This window comes from Monodon monoceros, unplaced genomic scaffold (genome assembly GCF_005190385.1).
Source record: "Monodon monoceros isolate NGI ecotype Baffin Bay Population unplaced genomic scaffold, NGI_Narwhal_1 Super_Scaffold_12, whole genome shotgun sequence".
Taxonomy (NCBI): Eukaryota; Metazoa; Chordata; class Mammalia; order Artiodactyla; family Monodontidae; genus Monodon; species Monodon monoceros.
In genome coordinates this window covers 59,703,734-59,721,058 of record NW_021703768.1, presented here as the reverse complement: position 1 = coordinate 59,721,058, position 17,325 = coordinate 59,703,734, and the positions used below count along the sequence as shown (strand labels likewise).

The 17,325-nt window shown below is 34.7% G+C and overlaps 1 protein-coding gene across 2 annotated transcripts in view; it reads left to right on the top strand.

The window, feature by feature from the left end:
* Nucleotides 1–17,325, top strand: part of COL4A3BP (collagen type IV alpha 3 binding protein) — a 126,803-nt gene that overhangs the window by 28,322 nt on the left and 81,156 nt on the right. For both annotated transcript variants that reach the window (XM_029216340.1, XM_029216339.1), the window contains one exon: nucleotides 9,971–10,087. In XM_029216340.1, coding sequence (XP_029072173.1) covers nucleotides 9,971–10,087 — 117 coding nt within the window. The remainder of the gene's footprint in view (nucleotides 1–9,970; nucleotides 10,088–17,325) is intronic.

Genomic DNA, 17,325 nt, shown 5'->3' with positions numbered 1-17,325 from the left:
ATGATGCTGGCAGCTGCAGCATCCAGTCTGTGGTGGCAGCAGTGCCAGTAGTGGCTCACAAGGTCCTGAAGAGGAAGCAGCCCTGTCTATATAGCTGGCACCCACAGTGCAGTCTCAGCTGGGGTTCTCTTGCCTAATCTCCCCTGGTTCCTTTCCATTTCTGATCTCATTTATTCATATTTCGTAACAATGTAAGTTGCCTGATACCTTCTAAATAAATTCCTTTGCTTCTTGAGTAAGAATCATTTTCTGTTGCTTATAATTTAGAGTACTGATTGATTTATTTTGTTTGAATCTGATAGGATTTGACTATTTCCTTGTTAAAGAAGATTTAACATTTAGTCATTTAGTATTTATTTGTAAAAAAGAGTTAGATGCTCTGCTTGGATAATTTAAAGTCTTTGACTTTAATCTCAGTGTTGGACAGATTATTTGGCAATGAGTAGAATAAGTGTCATCTTCATTATAGTGGTGGCCCTGGGTTGCTAAAACTTCAACAGAAAAACCAGGCAGCGTCTTTCACCAGCAGAACCTGGGAAAGGTACCTGGTACAACCAGGGCTGCTGGAGAATGAGGGAACCCCACAAAAGAGAAGCCAAGAAGGGGAACTCAGAATTGTGTGTATAACCTCTACCCAAGTCTCTGGCTGACTCCTGAACCATGCATGCATGAGGCAGTTGGAAAGCAGTCTGAAGTGTTACCTGAGTCACTGCTACCATGGCAGAGACTCGGGGGAGCTAAAACTCCTTTAAAGAAAACTGCCATTTTTTTAGCTGTAAGGACGAAAAGGGGCCCAGTTAATAAAATAATCTGGAAAAATAGAGCCAAAGAAGGGGAACCCCAGATTCTGAGTATAACACTCTGCCCAAATTTGTACCTGACCCCTCAGCAATGTGTATGCAGGCAGGACTGAAAGCTTTCTGAAATGAGGTCCTAGATGCTGCCCATTAAACATACAACAGAATTGGCCATTTGAGTCTAAGCAAAAAGTTGCCTGCTAAAGCAAAAACATTATTTTTCAGAGTAATATAACAGAATCCAGAATTCACAACCTAACATTCACAATGTCCAAGATCAACTCAAAATTACTCAACATACAAAGAGCCAGGAAATTGCAGCATGTTCTCAAGGGAAAAGACGTGAATGAATGCGAAGTTCAAGATGAATTAGATGTTGGAATTATCTGACAGAGATTTTAAAGTAGCTTTTATATAATTATTTGAGGTAAAAGAAAATATGCTTATAATGAATGAAAAGGTAGGCAGTTTCAGCAGAGACAAAGAAAATATATAAAAGAACTAATGGGACTTTTAGAACTGAAAAGAATGATATCTGAAATGAAAAACATTCACTGTATAGGATTTATAGTACATAAAGATGACAGAAAATCAGGATTTTGAATTTAGAGCAAAAGAAGTCATTCTTATTAGTAGAGGTTTTGAGGTTTTTGTGTTTGTTTTTAAATGAACAGAACCTTAGGGATCTCTAGGGCAATTTCTAATTAAATGGGTTTTATAAGTCTCAAGAGGGAGAAAAGAGGGTAAAAAATTTTTTGAAGAAATTATAGTAAAAAGCTTACCAAATTAGGTGAAAAATATAAATTTACAGATTCAAGAAGCTTAACAAACATGAAACAGGATAATCTTAGTAATCATAGTCAAACTGTAAAAACCAAAGTTAAAAAATTTTGCAAGTAGCCGGAGAGAAATAACACATATATTGGGGGAGAGTGATTCAAATTACCATACACTTCTCATTAGAAACCATAGAGGCTAGAAGATACAACATGTTCAAAGAAAAAACTTTCCACTCACAATTCTGTATTCAATGAAAATATCCTTTAAAAATGAAATGAAATAAAGATGTTTTCAGATAAAGGAAAATTAAGAGAACCTGTTGTGGACGGACCTGCATTACAAGAAATGCTGAAGGAAGTTTTTCATACTGAAGGGAAATACACCAAAGGCAAACTCAGATCTTTAGGAACTAATGAAGGGCATCAGAAAAAATAAATATATGGGTAAATATAGGATTATATTTTTCCCTCTTAATGCTTTTAAGATTCAAAAAATGTGAATAAACCAATGTCTAAAAAATCTGAATTTGTTGATTCCCCCCCACCAAGAAAACACATCCATATAATTTCACCAGTATATTCTTTTCATATATTCAAAGAAATAATCCCAATCTTTACAAACTCTTTACAACATACATTATGTGGGCAGCATAACCATGACACCTAGGCTTGTCAAAGACATCGCAAGAATATAGAATTACAGCTCTGTATCTCTGGTAGACATAAATACTGTATTCCTTTACAAAATATTAGCAAATCAAATCCAATAGTATATAAAAAGGACCAAGTGGGGTTTATTTCAGACATGCAAGGTTAATATAATTATATTAAATCAGTCATTTTAACTCACTGTATTAACAAACTAAAGACAAAAATTCATAACAAATTTCGGTAGAGGGAGACAGACAAGAAAAGAGAACTGTTTGACAAAATTCAATACTCCTTTAGATTGAAAATAAAAATTCTTAGGGAACTAGAAATAGAAATAACATCAACCTAATGAAGGGCATCCACAAAAACCCACAGCTGACATCATGCTTAATGGTGATATATTATGTCTTTCCCCTAAGATTAGAGATAGGGCAAGGATGTCTGCCCTTACCACTTCTGTTTAACATTGTACTGGACATCCTGGTCATTTCAGTAAGGGAAGGAAAAAGATATAAAAGGGCATAAAGGTCAGAAAGGCTGAAGTAAAACTATTTGCAGATGACATCATTGTTCTATAGATCAATGGTCCCCAACCTTTTTTGCACCAGGGACAGGTTTCGTGGGGGACAATTTTTCCATGGATGGGAGGGAGGGGAGGTTTCGAGATGATTCAAGCCTAATACATTTATTATGCACTTTATTTCTGTTGTTATTACATTGTAATATATAATGAAATAATTATACAACTCACCATAATGCAGAATCAGTGTGAGCCCTGAGCTTGTTTTCACTTGCCACTCACTGATGGGGTTTTGATAAGAGTCTGCAAGCAATTGATTTATTATGGTCTCTGTGCAGTCAGACCTCTCTCTGCTAATGATAATCTGTATTTGCAGCCACTTCCCTGTGCCAGCATCACTGCCTCAGCTCCCCCTCAGATCATCAGGCATTAGATTCTCATAAGGAGCGCGCAGCCTAGATCCCTCGCATGTGCAGTTCACGGTAGGGTTTGCTATCCTATGAGAATCTAAGGCCACCACTGATCTGACAGGAGGCGGAGCTCAGGTGGTAATGCAAGTGATGTAGAGTGGCTGTAAATACAGATGAAGCTTTGCTCACTTGCCCGGCCCTCGTCTCCTGCTGTGCAGCCCAGTTTCTAACAGGCCAAGGACCGGTACCATTCCGTGGCCCAGGGGTTGGGGACTCCTGCTGTAGATTCCTTCAGATTTATTAGGTAAACAGCTTTTAGAACTACTATGTGAATTTTGCAAGTTTGTAGAACATAAGGTTAATATACAATTATGAAATGTGTTATCATATGCTGTAAGCAAACTGAATTTTTAAAGCAATTTCACATACAGTAGCATAAAAAAATACTTTAGGAATCAGTCTAACATTGTATACTGTACTTTGTACACTGTAAACTGCAAACTATGTGAGCTTGTCAAGATAAAGAAGACCTAAATAATTGGAGAGATATTATGTCCATAGATTAGAAGGCTCAGCATTAAGATATCACATCTTACCATATTAATCTATAGAAAATCTAAGATATTAATGCAATTGGTACTAAAATTTTTCTGGAAATATATATTATGCAATGCAAACTGCCTAGGCTAGCCAAAGCAATTTTTAAAGAGCATAGTTTGAGGACTTAACACCACATGATTTCAAGACTTGCTATTAAGCAACAATAATCAAAACAGTGTTATTGGAGTAAGAATAGTCATTTAGATCAATGAAACAGAATAGAGAGTCCATAATTAAGCCAAGCAAGGATGTGGAGTAACTAGACTTTGATAGACTGCTGGTGAGAATGTAAAATGGTGCAGCTACTTTTGGCATTTCCTTAAAGTTAACTGTATACCTATTTTATGAGTCAGCCAGCCCATTCCTAGGTCAAAAGAGGAGAAAATTTATGCCCAAATACATGAATTTTCACAAAAAATTTATTCACAATTCCAAAACCTGTAAATAGTTGTCCAAAAACAGGTGTGAATGAATAAGTAGAATATGTTACACCAGCATAATTTACTCAGCAATAAAAAGAATGAGCTATAAGACAACAGCAATATGAATGAATCTCAAAATTGTTATACTGAGTAAAAACAGTATATACTATCTGATTCAATTTATATAAATTTAGAAAAAATGAAAACAAATATACAGTGAAAGAAAGCAGATCTTTGGTTTCTGGAAGCTGGTGACAGAGGAAGAAATGTTCTGCAGACAAGCATGAGCAATCCTTGGGGGGTTATGGAAATGAAAACATTTCCATCTTGACTGTGGCAGTGATTTCATGGTTATATACAAGTGAAAAAAACATTGAATTGTACTATTTTTTAATTAATTAATTTATTTTCTGGCCATGCCGCGCGGCATGTAGCATCTTAGTTCCCCAACCAGGGGTCAGACCCGCGCCCCCTGCATTGGGATCGTGGAGTCTTAACCACCCGACTACCAGGGAAGTCCTGAATTGTACACTTTAAATGGAAAAGTTTATTGTACATTAATTATATACCAACAAAGTTTATTAAAAATTTGGTTGACTTTCTTTGAATTTCTAGCTAAATCTTCCTACACTCTCTCCACTGAGTTTAACTTTTTAGATAATCTTTTCATTCTACTTTTCTCCCACTAGAGAAATCCTTTCTAAAGCATCCTGTTATACTTTTCTAATCTAGACTTTTCTGTCTTCTGCATAATTCTGCTGCTGGCATTTTCCTTAATGTCCTCCTGGGAAGTCCCTTTGCTGCTTCTTTTCCTGGATCTCAATTGCCTCTTACTTCTCTTGGTTACTCCTTCATTTTGGTGAAGCATATCTTCCAGTTCTGAAAGGTAATTATTTCTTCATCTTCACGGTTTAGAATTTTCATACTGATTAAGGGCCTGAGTAGGAAACCCTTAAATATTATTACTATATTATTACTATTTTTTTTATTATTATTACTATTTTCTCTTGGATTACTTAGTTTTCCTATAGAAGGAAATATAGGAATCTTCCTTATAGGCAGAAGGAGGTAGAATGAGCAAGCATGGGTGCAAGCCTTCTGGGAGTCAAGTAAGGGGAGGAATCCTTTAACATGAATACTTTTCCTTAACTGCTTTTTTTCCTTTCCTCCTGCTGTGGAGGAATGTCCCTTCATCTTACACCCAATATCATCTCCCTGAGAGGTGGGGCCTCTAATGTTACTGCACAGAGGGATGGGCAAATGGGGTTCCAGGGGTCTAGTTGCACCTTTTAATGACTTTTGATCAGTTCTGTTTTCAGCTCTCCCCATGCCTTTATCTTTAGGACTACTTGATGCCTCCAATACAAATTGGCTTGTTTTGTCTTCTTTTCCCTTGTAGATGTTTACTTTTCAGCATTTTCAGGCCTGCTAATTCATTTATCACATTCCAACTTTAAATTTTGTTGGTAACTTTTTTTCTTCTTCTTCTTTGTGGATTTATGCCTCTTTTGTTCCTATAAGATTCTTTTGATAGTGGATGTTGTGACATATATTAAAGCCTTAATTCTCACTGTGATGGTAATTTGGAGATGAGGCCTTTGGGACATAATTGGGTTTAGATGAGGTAATGAGAGTAAAGCCCCCATGGTGAAACTGGTGCCTTTATGAGGGAATGAAGAGACCAGAGAGCTCTCTCTCCTCCATATGAGGACACATGTAGAAGGCAGCCATCTGTAAACCAGGAAGAGGGCCCTCACTGAGTGCCCTCCCACGCTGACACCCTGATCTTGGACCAACCTCCAGAACTGTGAGAAATTTCTGTTAAAGCTACCCAGTCTATGGTATTTTTGTTATAGTGGCCCTAAGAACTAACAAGACAGGCAAAGAGTGGATATAAATGCCATTTCACCTTTTGGTTTATTTTTCGTCCTTAACAGTGAATGTTGTCATGATAAAGAATGAGGCCCACCTACATTTTCCTTTATGTAGTTGGCTTTCTTCCATAGCATGCATTCTCATTCTCAGTGGGGGCTGATACTTGGTTCTTGGGAAAGTGAAATAATCTTAGATATTACAATATCTAAGTGGCCCTCCAGGAAGAACCTACTGGACAAAATCTTAATTCTTACTGTTTACTTTCACTAAAGAGAATTTATTTTTCTCAGGGTGCGGGGTGATAATGCAAAAAGCTTGAGAAACATTGCTCCTATAGCATTTTCTTTATTCTTAAATAAACTAATTTCACAGAATAAGTCCTCAGATTGATTTTTCCTGGGCATAGTATGTCTGATCTGTAACTTGAATATTTTATTTAAAGAAAAGATAGTATCCTTGAATTTTTTGTTACACTTGTTAAATTTTCCCCTTTCAAAACACCAGTTAAATCATTTGCTTGACCTCCTTCTTCACTCATTAGTATATTTCTTTCACTTTGTATTTTTCTCAGGTCTGTTCACCATGCCCCTTTTAGCTTTGTTTGCTTTTTATTGCTGCTTCTGATGTGGTTTCAACTCATTTCTTTTTTCTTAGCTCTATTAGCTTATTTCTCATTGCCTGCTGCTTTATCTCTTCCTTAAAGTTTATGGCTTGTTTTTTTTCCTGAAGATAGCTCATGTCATCTCTTACAGTCTACCACCTCTTGTAGTTTTCATCTACTTTTGGCCTTTATACCTTATTTGTTTCCTTCTAATAATCGTCTGTCAGGGCTAGGACTAGGATGAGACCAATGAGGGGCTAACCTCAGTTGTAAAATGTAAGAGAGCATCAAAAAACTCAGTAATCAAGATAAATATTATTTTAATGCATATTTTTGGAGTAATGCGTAATGAACAAAACAATGAAATTCTAAATAAAGACAAGATCAGTTGTGTTTGAATGAAGCAGTCTATCTATAGTAGTTCCCCCACCCCACCCTTTATCAGCAGTTTTGATTTCTGCAGTTTTAGTTACCTTCAAGGTCTGAAAGTATTAAATGGAAGATTCCAGAAATAAACAATTCATAAGTTTTAAATTGTATGTTATTTTAAGTAGCATAATGAAAACTCTTGTGTGCTGCTCTGTCCCTACCAGGGCGTGGCGCATTCCTTTGTCCAGTATATCCATGCTGTATATACTTCCTGCTCATTAATACCTGTATAGGAAAATACATAGTACAGTTGACCCTTGAACAACGAAGGTTTGAACTGCGCAGGTCCACTTATACTCGGAATTTTTTCAGTAGTAAATACTACTTACAGTACTACCCAATCCGAGAGTAGTTGAATCCAAGGTTGGTGAGCCCCAGATGCAGAGGACTGACTGTAAGACACTTGGGCTTTCTACTGTGCAGAGGGTCCATGTCCCTAATCGCAGTATCGTTTATGGGTAAGCTGTATCTATAGGGTTTGGTACTATCTGTGGTTTCAGGTATCCACTGAGGGTCTTGGAATGTATTCCTCTTAGGTAAAGGGAGACTGTTGTATTATGTGTTTAAGGGGGTTGTGTGTGTGTGTTGAGATATGATGTAAGCTTTATTGTCTAGGCTTTGATTTATCCCCCTAAACACACCTCAACAAATCTGTCATTTCTTTTGCCTTGTAGACTTAGCTTCCTACACTTATTCACTTTTTAGGGATTCAAGCCTTCTGTGTTATTCACAAACTCCCTATCACCTGAAAATTGGTACATCTCTTTTCTCTGCCACCTATCTCTCAGATTGTTGATGGTGGAAATGGCTACTTTGTGTACACTTTCTGCCAACTCTGTCTCTTTGAGCAGATATTGAGATATTGCATCTCATAAATGTATGACATTCAAATGAAATTTTCAAATTCTTTAATTCTAGATTTGTAGACTGTCATTTTATTCCATTCCTATGTATAACTTTATCTATTAAAAGCTTAAAGTTCTCCATATATCGAAACTTTGAAACATAGAGAGAAGAAATCATAATTGATATACTTAACAGATTTAGTAATGGCAAAGTTTACTTATGTTGATTTCAGGTTTTATTAAGTCACTCACACCCAGAGAAGGCTTAATAGCAGGTTCCTGTTTTTAGGAATATTTAAAATGTGGCATTGGACTCTCTGGAAGATTGTGAGGAAATTTTGAAGGTATAAAAGCTGGAAAAAGTATTTGCTGGAGAAACTAGTAAATTTCTAACTATAGGCGGCCCTCCATACCCACTGGCTCAGCATCTGCAGATAAGGAGGGCTGACTGTACTGAGCCATTTTATATAAGGGACTTAGGCATCTGAAATTTTGGTATCCGAGGGGAGCCCTTGAAACAGTCCCCTGCAAAAAACAGTCCCCTGCAAAAAACAAAAAAAAATATTACTTCTTTTTATTTTCTAAAGCTTTAATGAGAATATTGAACATAATATAAAATATAAAACGTTTTCAGGAATAGTCACTAGAAATATAATAATCATTATGAAGTAAAAATTTAAAAACCTCTCTGCTTTTTAGAACAGTAGACTGATTAGATAAATTGTTTACTTAGTTCTTCAGATAGTATATATGCTTCCCTTCCTCCAAGAAGCTTTTCTCAATAACTGGATTCCATTCTTAAGATTTACGAATATTTGGCTTTCAGTTAAATTTATAGTCATTATATTTATGAGTGTTAAATGTTGTATTTTATGTATTTCTGTGTTCATAATTATTGAAGCGGGGTATGCATTGTCTTGTTTTTTCCTTTTTTCTCTGTAGCACACTCTATCTCTCACTGTAGTCCTAACTATGATGCCCATCACATAGTGATTCAGAAAGTTTAACTTGTATCCTTCAGCCAGTCAGAATCATGAATTGTTGTCTTAATCTTAAAAGAGAAATTGTTTCATAGGCTAAAGACATTGTGGAATTATCTCATATTGTTTTTGTTAAACTGATAAGGAGATAAAAGATTGATGCTGTCAAAGGGGGAAAGAGTAAACACAGTATGTAGATTGTGTTCAGCAAATAAGTTTATTGTTACATTGACCAGAGAGGATTCTCTGTCCTCTAAGGCTAAGATTGTTCACAGGAGAGGAAATTGACTGTGCTTTATCCAGTAGAAGAAGAGGTGGTATTTGTGAAATAGATCCTGTCATATTTGAACTTATTCATTGGTGGAAAAACAAGTATATAAAATATTTATTTTATATATTCTTATGAAGAATGTGAAACGCTGAACCAAATAGTTGACATTTTTACTAATGTTTACATTTTGATGGAAGCAGTTTCCTCTAGCTATCTAACATAGGTCTGATGTAAAGTTCATTTTATTTTTGCTTTTCACTGGAAGCTCTCCTGGCTGTTGCGATCCAAGATGTGTAAAAACCTAGAAGTTAATTTGAAATACTTGGGAGGAACTGTTAATGTTATAAAAATATCTTGTTTATCAAATGTAATGAAATAAAACTATTGATGATGAGAATTTACTTTTGAATAATGGAGGCAGGAAAAAAATTAGTAAACGTCTTTCATAAAACTTACTTTGGCCCTTTTTAAAATTGTGCTTTCAGTAGTATTCTCACTAGTTAAACTAACTCAAAGTATTTGATGAAAAATATCTTTTTTTTTTTAATATGTTTGTAGTTTATGTGTCAACTCATTTGTGGGAATAGTGAATGAAACTTAGTTTTTGGTAACTATGCCCTTGTTGTGCTCTTTATTTGAAATATCTTCAAAAAAATTATTTGAGTAGAAAAATAAAAGAATAACAAGAATCTCCCACCAGCTAGAATGGTTAAGTTCATGTTTTTGCTGTAGGGTGTAGCACTTCTAAGAATATAATTAACTTTGCTTTTTTTCTCCTTTTTGTCCACAGCCTCATGATTTTGATGAATGTCGCTTTGATATTAGTGTAAATGATAGTGTTTGGTATCTTCGTGCTCAGGATCCAGATCACAGACAGCAGTGGATAGATGCCATTGAACAGCACAAGGTGGGTCTCCAATGTTTACCTGTCCGTAGAGACCTAGGCAAGAGACTGGTGGTAACTCCTTTAAAATAACTTTGAGATGTATATATGTTCCTGAAAAGTTGAACATGATTTGGGTGGTAAAGATTAAAGTGGTACAGATGTAAATTTTTGAAATAATTTTATTTCTAACACTTGAGTTACACTAAGGGAATTTTCTGTGATAAGTATTTTTAATTGTTATTAAAACAAAATATGCCCTTTTATATAAAACAAATTTGGTTTGTATATTTAGGGTTTGCTTCATAGTGATTGCCTTTTATATGATCTGGATAAAAGGATTCTTAAAATAATATCAAATTTTAAAATCCTAATATTTGAAAGCTTCAGTGTTAATTTTTGTTGTCGTTTGTAACCATTTGGGTATATTCTTAGTATAAACATTTGTAAATTGTTAAATTTTTGTAAATATGAAATTTTCTAGTAAACCTTGAGAAAGTCTTCCTTACCTAAATGTATAAGCCATATTCTTGTAATTTAAAGCTAGTTTTTGACTTCTGCTATGAATAATTGGTAAGTAGACTAAAGAAATACATGATATTAATAAGTATGCATTATTAGCTAATTCAGTATATCATGGTAAAACAAGGAATAGGGAGAGTTATAAATTCACCATGCCACTCCTGATTGTGGCTTAAGAAAACTTTGGATTTGTTCATATACTTGTCTGTACTTGTTCATTTGGGTTTCACAGAGTTTAGTTGAAACACCTGTTTTGGTTATTTAACAGGCACAAAACATCACACACAGAAACACAACAAGAAAAACCAGTCTGACCTGGGATACTACAGGCACATTCTTCTTGATATTGATCATGCATTGGCTTTTATTTCTTGATTATGAATTTTTCCCAGCCTAAAGAAATCTGACTGTGTAATGCTTTCTTTTTCTCCTTGTTTTAGCTTTAGAGTTATATTGCTTTAAAACATTTTGTGAATCTTAGTTATCTTGATATTATTACCTCAGAAAACAGTCTAAAAATGAGAAACAGTTTTCTTTTATTTAAAAGTGATGAGCCGATAGCTAAGACATGGAAGCAACATAAATGTCCATCAACAGATGAGTGGATAAAGAAGATGTGGTATATATATACAATGGAATATTACTCAGCCATAAAAAGAATGAAATATTGCCATTCGCAGCAATATGGATGGACCTAGAGATAATCATACTAAGTGAAGGAAGTCAGATAGAGGAAGACAAATATTATATGATATCACTTATATGTGAAATCTAAAAAGAAGATACAAATGAACTTACTTATGAAACACAGACTCACAGACATAGAAAACAACTTATGATGACCAGTGGGGAAAGGAGAGGGGGAGGGATAAATTAGGAGTATGGGATTAACAGATATACACCACTATATATAAAATAAACAACAGAGATTTACTGTATAGCACTGGGAACTATATTCAGTATCTCATAATAACCTATAATGGAAAAGAATCTGAAGCTGTATAGCTGAATTAATACAATATTGTAAATCAACTGTAGTTAAATAAAAATTTAAAATAAAAATAAATAAATAAAAGAGAGATGAGCTAGAATTCCAGAATCTCAGTGCTTTGGAGCTGGGCTTACCTGGATACAAGACACTGCAGCCTCTGCCATGTACGACATATGTGACCTTGCCTGACAATTCACTTCTTCTAAATGTGTTTAAGAACACATGAAATAATATATGTAAGGTTACTTACCAGAGTGGCTGATACATTTTCCCATTTATGACACAGTGGAAAAAGAAAGGGTTTTGGGAGTCACAACTAAATTCACTAAAATTATACCATGTTTTTTATGGATGAAGAGTTCTACATTCAATGAGAGTTGCTAAATGTGCATATAAGGAGAGTGGCCTATTTTGTGTAGTTAATCAGGGCCAGCCCTCTTCCTACTGATTAAAGACATTATTAAGTAGAACTAATTTATATGTTTATATCTGAGATGACCTTTAAAGGCTTAATGCTAGCTTTCTCTGTTTTAATTAAGCATATTTTATTTTGCTCATTCTTCTTAGTAAAGCTGATTCAGGAATCTTTGCAGGTTCTCGTTTTATTTTTTCTCCTTGGATGTAGAATGATGCATAAAGCATATATTTCTTCCATATCATTGATTTCTTTGCACCCTTGAATAATGGATAGAATATAATCTTTGGGTCTCCCTCAGAGTATTGTGACTTAATGCTCGATAACAGATTTTTGGTGAATTTACGTTTAGACAATAGGTTCAACAACAGCGTTCCAGATACATTGTATAAGCTTTCTGATTTCTAAATATGGTTTATTCATAGACAAGGAGAAATCATTGTTAATTGTTATTCTTATTAGTACTTATTTAATTTTAATGTAAAACATGTGATATGTACCAATTAAACAACATATCAGTGAAAATTTTAATTGAATGTGAATTCTAAAAATAAATTGAGTTCTTAAACTAACATAGGAGGGAGAAAATTCAAGAGCTATCACCAAACATAACCAGCAAAGTTTTCTTTTTTTTTTTCTGCCCATAGACCAGGAACAGGGAGGTAGTGAGGAGATGCATCCTGATTCATTCTTCAAAATCACTTAAGACTATTAATGTGGAACCTAAGTTTAGTAATTTTACTATTTAAGCAAGCATTCTTATATTGATATTCAAAATTAAAATCAAATTGTTAAGGCATGATGATGATGGTGATAGGAGCTGCTGTTTATTGAGGGTCACCAAGTACTAATTATTGTATTATGTACTTCATGTGCTTTATTTTCTGTCTACTATCCTGAGAGATGAGGGAAATATTGTTTTACAGACAAGGAAACAGGCTTAGATTAAACTTAAGTAACTTGCCAGAGATTATACTACTTTTTGGCTAGTGGCTACTTAGGATTCAATTTTATGTTGATTCTGCTTTCTATCAGTTACCATTGGCAGAATGTTTGAAAATAATTCCCATAGGCTCACCTCCTGCAGGTTAGAGTGTGTCATCTGAGTTCTGCTACCATATATATACAAGATAAATATGAACACATCTTTCTGCCCATGGATTGCCGTAACAACGTTTTATTGTAGTGTTTAAGCACTGGATACTGGTGCCTGACACATGGGGTTAAATCCTGGCACTATTACATAATAGTTGTGTGACCTTGGTAGATTACTTAAAGGAGAAGAGATGACATAATGCAGTATATACCCCCCCCCCACATCTCCCCACAAAAAACAAACAAGCAAGCAAAATAACCAAATTGTGATAAATCAAGAATATTGTATAATATTGTGTAATATTCCCATCATTCCACCTCACTCACTTCAATTCAGAGTTACTTCCATGGCACCACCTGTCCTTATGATGGCCAGACATTGTAAAACAGGTTTTATGAGGGAAATGTGTAATTTTTGGAGGTTTTTTTTTCACCCTTTTATCTTCATGGTTGGTGTTAGAATGATCACTGACAGAAATGCACTAGGGTTCTATGTTCTTTGTCTAGCTCTGTTGTTTTGTCCTCCTTGGTATTCATTCCAGCATAACTTGCTCAGTACAAGCGAAGTTTTAAAAAGATGATTCTATGATTTAAATTTTCTCAATATATTAGAAATTGTATAGTTCACTGTGACATTAGACAAGTAGCCCCTGTGGAAGAAAGGTATTTCTGAAGTCATTGTTAAATTCAAAGATTCTGTTTTAATTTAAAATACGGAAAAGGGCATATGTATACCAGACCAGTAATTTTATTTACAATAGTGTGCTGGCTTTATTATGTGGAATCCATTCATATTCTGCATTTCTCCTTAGGATTTGAGACAACACTAAATAAATCTTTAAAGACAGGGTGTGCGTTTTTTTTTAATCTCTTAGCCATCTGCCGTGTTGTCTTTGAAGTTGAACGAGATTTTGTTTGTGAAAATTATTTGAAAACAAAGAGCTGTATGAATGTGAAGTTAAGATGGTTATTTTTTATTTGGATAAGTTAATATATTTCTAGTAAAGATGTATCTATGTATTATCTAAGGGCTTCTGTGAGCGTTTTCTGCGTAATTAGTTAATAAAGGAAATATGATAAACCATCTGTTGATGCTACTATTTAAAAGAATTATAGGATTACCCTGGAATCTTCTACAGTTGCAATGTGTGCGATTTTGAGTAAACACGGTTTCTTCTTACCGTGAAAGAAATAGGCTCCTCTACTTCACCACCCCATCCCTCAAAAAAAAAAAAAAAAAAAACTAGCAGGAAGGCTCTCCTTGCACTAGCAGATATAAGAATCTTGTTGGAAAGTTAAGTTTTTTGGCTCTGACAGAGTTTGTGGTAATCATGACATTCCCTTATTTCCATAAGGGAGCAACCTTAGTAGATCCTGAAATTTTGGTGGTCATGGACCACCCATATTCCCCATATTTTGGAAATTATCTGATATAAAAGGAGTCATAGGAAAATACACAATTTAGGGAGGAAGAATCCAGGTAATTTTTACAGATGTTGATTTTCTTTGGTGAGAATCTACAGGCAGTTGTTTTGCAATTTAATGTGTATGCATTTGTTCCTTTGTGAAGGCCCACTAATTCATATGTGAAGCTCCATTTTATTACTTTCAGAAGAAAGGTTTATTCTCAGCCTGAGAAGTTAAGGGATTTCTGTCCAGGAAATTATGTGGAAAAAGATTGGCACAGTTGAGCAACCTAAACAATGCCCAAGACTCACTTTAAAGATCTTTTTAAAATTGTCTTGCTATTTGCCATAATGAGTTTTCTTTTTCCTGTGGTGTGTCAGGGTCAGCTTGATCTTGGTGCTTTTTCTTTACTTTTAGGAGCAGTTTCTGCTTATTTGACACCTTACTTGTTTTTGTCTTAAATTTGACATAAACTTATTAGAAAAGTATTTTTAAATAGGTAGGTGGCAGAATATACCTGTTTCTTCTTAGCGCTTTTTAAATATCAAAGTCATATAAAGTCATCCTATCTCTGTTTGCCTTTTTTTTTTTTTTTGACCGCACGATGTGTGGCATGCAGGATCTTAGTTCCCAACCAGGAATCAAACCTGCACCCTCTGCAGTGGAAGCTTGGAGTCTTAACCACTGGACCACCAGCGAGGTCCCCCGTTTGCCATTTTTAACCAACTATAATACTGGAAAAATTTCTTAACAGATTCTAGAGGTTCTTTCTATACTTGTCTGCTTTATAAATGATTATCATGTAAACTTAGCTTTGCAATTTTGAATCTGATTAATTGGCAAAGGCTTAAAACTACTATTTTTTAGTGTACACTTTATATAAGTAATTTCATGGGGTCAGTGGACTAGAACCAATTTTTCTTTTAAATTATTTTCATCATTACCGCAGTGATGAAGGGATGAAGATGGAATCAAATTTTACTTCTCCTTTACATTCAAGAATTTTAATTTTTGAGGGAAGTGAAAATCCAGTAACTAGCTGCCGGAGTAGTCAGGCCTTTGCCATTTTCTCAAATAAGTTGTAGAAAAACCCAAGTAGGTGGTATCACAACTGAACTTTATTAGCCAGCAAAAAACCTTCATTATGTCTCCGGATGTTTCTCTCAAGATAAGAAATTTGGTTAGTTTCTAACAGTGGGAGTTAATTGCTAAATTGCTTGCAGTAATCCATACATGGTTAGTAAATTTTTTTTAACACCTAAATGTAGATAGTGTCATACTACCATGATTTTAAAGGTTGGTGAAATCAAGAAAGAAAACATGGTATTAACTTATATTCTTAGCGTTCTGGGAATAAAAATAATTCTACTGTCAAGGGCTTTTAAAATAACTTTTTTAGTTTCTGTTGCCTACAATTTTGTTGCATGCAAAAGCTGAATTCACCTGAGCCAACATTTGCATTTGTCCTTCCATACGTCGCCTAAATACTTAATGAAGTATATCATCTTAAAAAGAGGGAATAAATGTCACTAATTTGTAGTTTTCAGCCAGGTTCTTTTATCTGAGGAAGGTGTTTATCTTTTACCAAGATAGTAAAGGAAGAATCAGGATTTTACATGGAACAGTGAATAAAGATATTTAGGTAGCTAATCATGTTAACTGTGTGGTTAGTTGAGGAGAAATAATTTGACAACATTTGATGTCAGAAAGGTAGGGAGAGTCTTACCAGTCAACAAGAAAAGTTTACACAGCACAATTAAAAAAATAAAAGGCCAAAAGTCTTGATCTGGCACTTCATAAAGCGGATATCCAAATGGGTAATGAACATATGAAACGGTAGTCAGTGTCATTAGTCATCACTGCAGATTTAAAGCAGTGATACCAGCATATGCCCATCTGAGCGGCTTAAAAAATAAAAAGATGTAACACCAAGGGTTGGTGAGGCTGTAGTACAACAGGTGTAAACTGGTGAAACAATTTCGTAGAATCTACTAAAGCTGAGCATAGTTGTCTGTCTAGATCAAGTGAGTATTGAAAATTTGAAAACATCTCACAAGTATTGATGTCATAGGTTCATCCATTTTTAGTTAAGCTTTTTAGGGTACAGGGGGTACAGACCAACCCATGTTACCTTGAAAAATGGGAATATTGCCAGGAACCAAGAAAATTTATAATGCCTTACCTGCAAAGAAAGCTGGAACTGTACACTTGTTTCTGAGTGCTTTTATTGTTAACAAAACTCAGTTACTCAATCACCTGCCCGCACCTACAGTTAATGTAGCTTAGTTTCATTCTGTTATTTCTTCTCTCTTTCATGGCTCCTGTTTATCTGTGTTTTGCTCTCCCGTCCTACTTAGTTTGTTTTTCCTTGCTTTGTCATGACCTTTTCCTACTTTCGGCTTCTTTTCGGCTTCAACTCCTGCCACTATCTGCCCTGATCTCTTGGCATTTCCTAAAGTAAATGTCTTGAGAAAACCCGATTGCCTTTTTACTCCAGGTTACTATTGCCCTAGGTCCAATTATAATGAATTGTATATTTACTTGTACTAAAAGGATAGAGTGGGATTGGCAATTACACAAATAAAATGTTCTGAAAAGGTATTCTATAATTTTGTATAGAGTTTACCAAACTTGCAAGTTTTTGTAATGCTTACCACATATTTGCTACTAACAATTTAGGTAAATATTACTAGATGTTCAGCTGATTTCTCTTTTATTAGTCTGTAATTTACTTGCAGAATGTTTCTTTAGATAAGAAATTTAAAAAAAGACAGTTAATCTAGAGTTGAATAACTGTTCCATATTGTTACTATAGAAAATATTAAAGAAAAT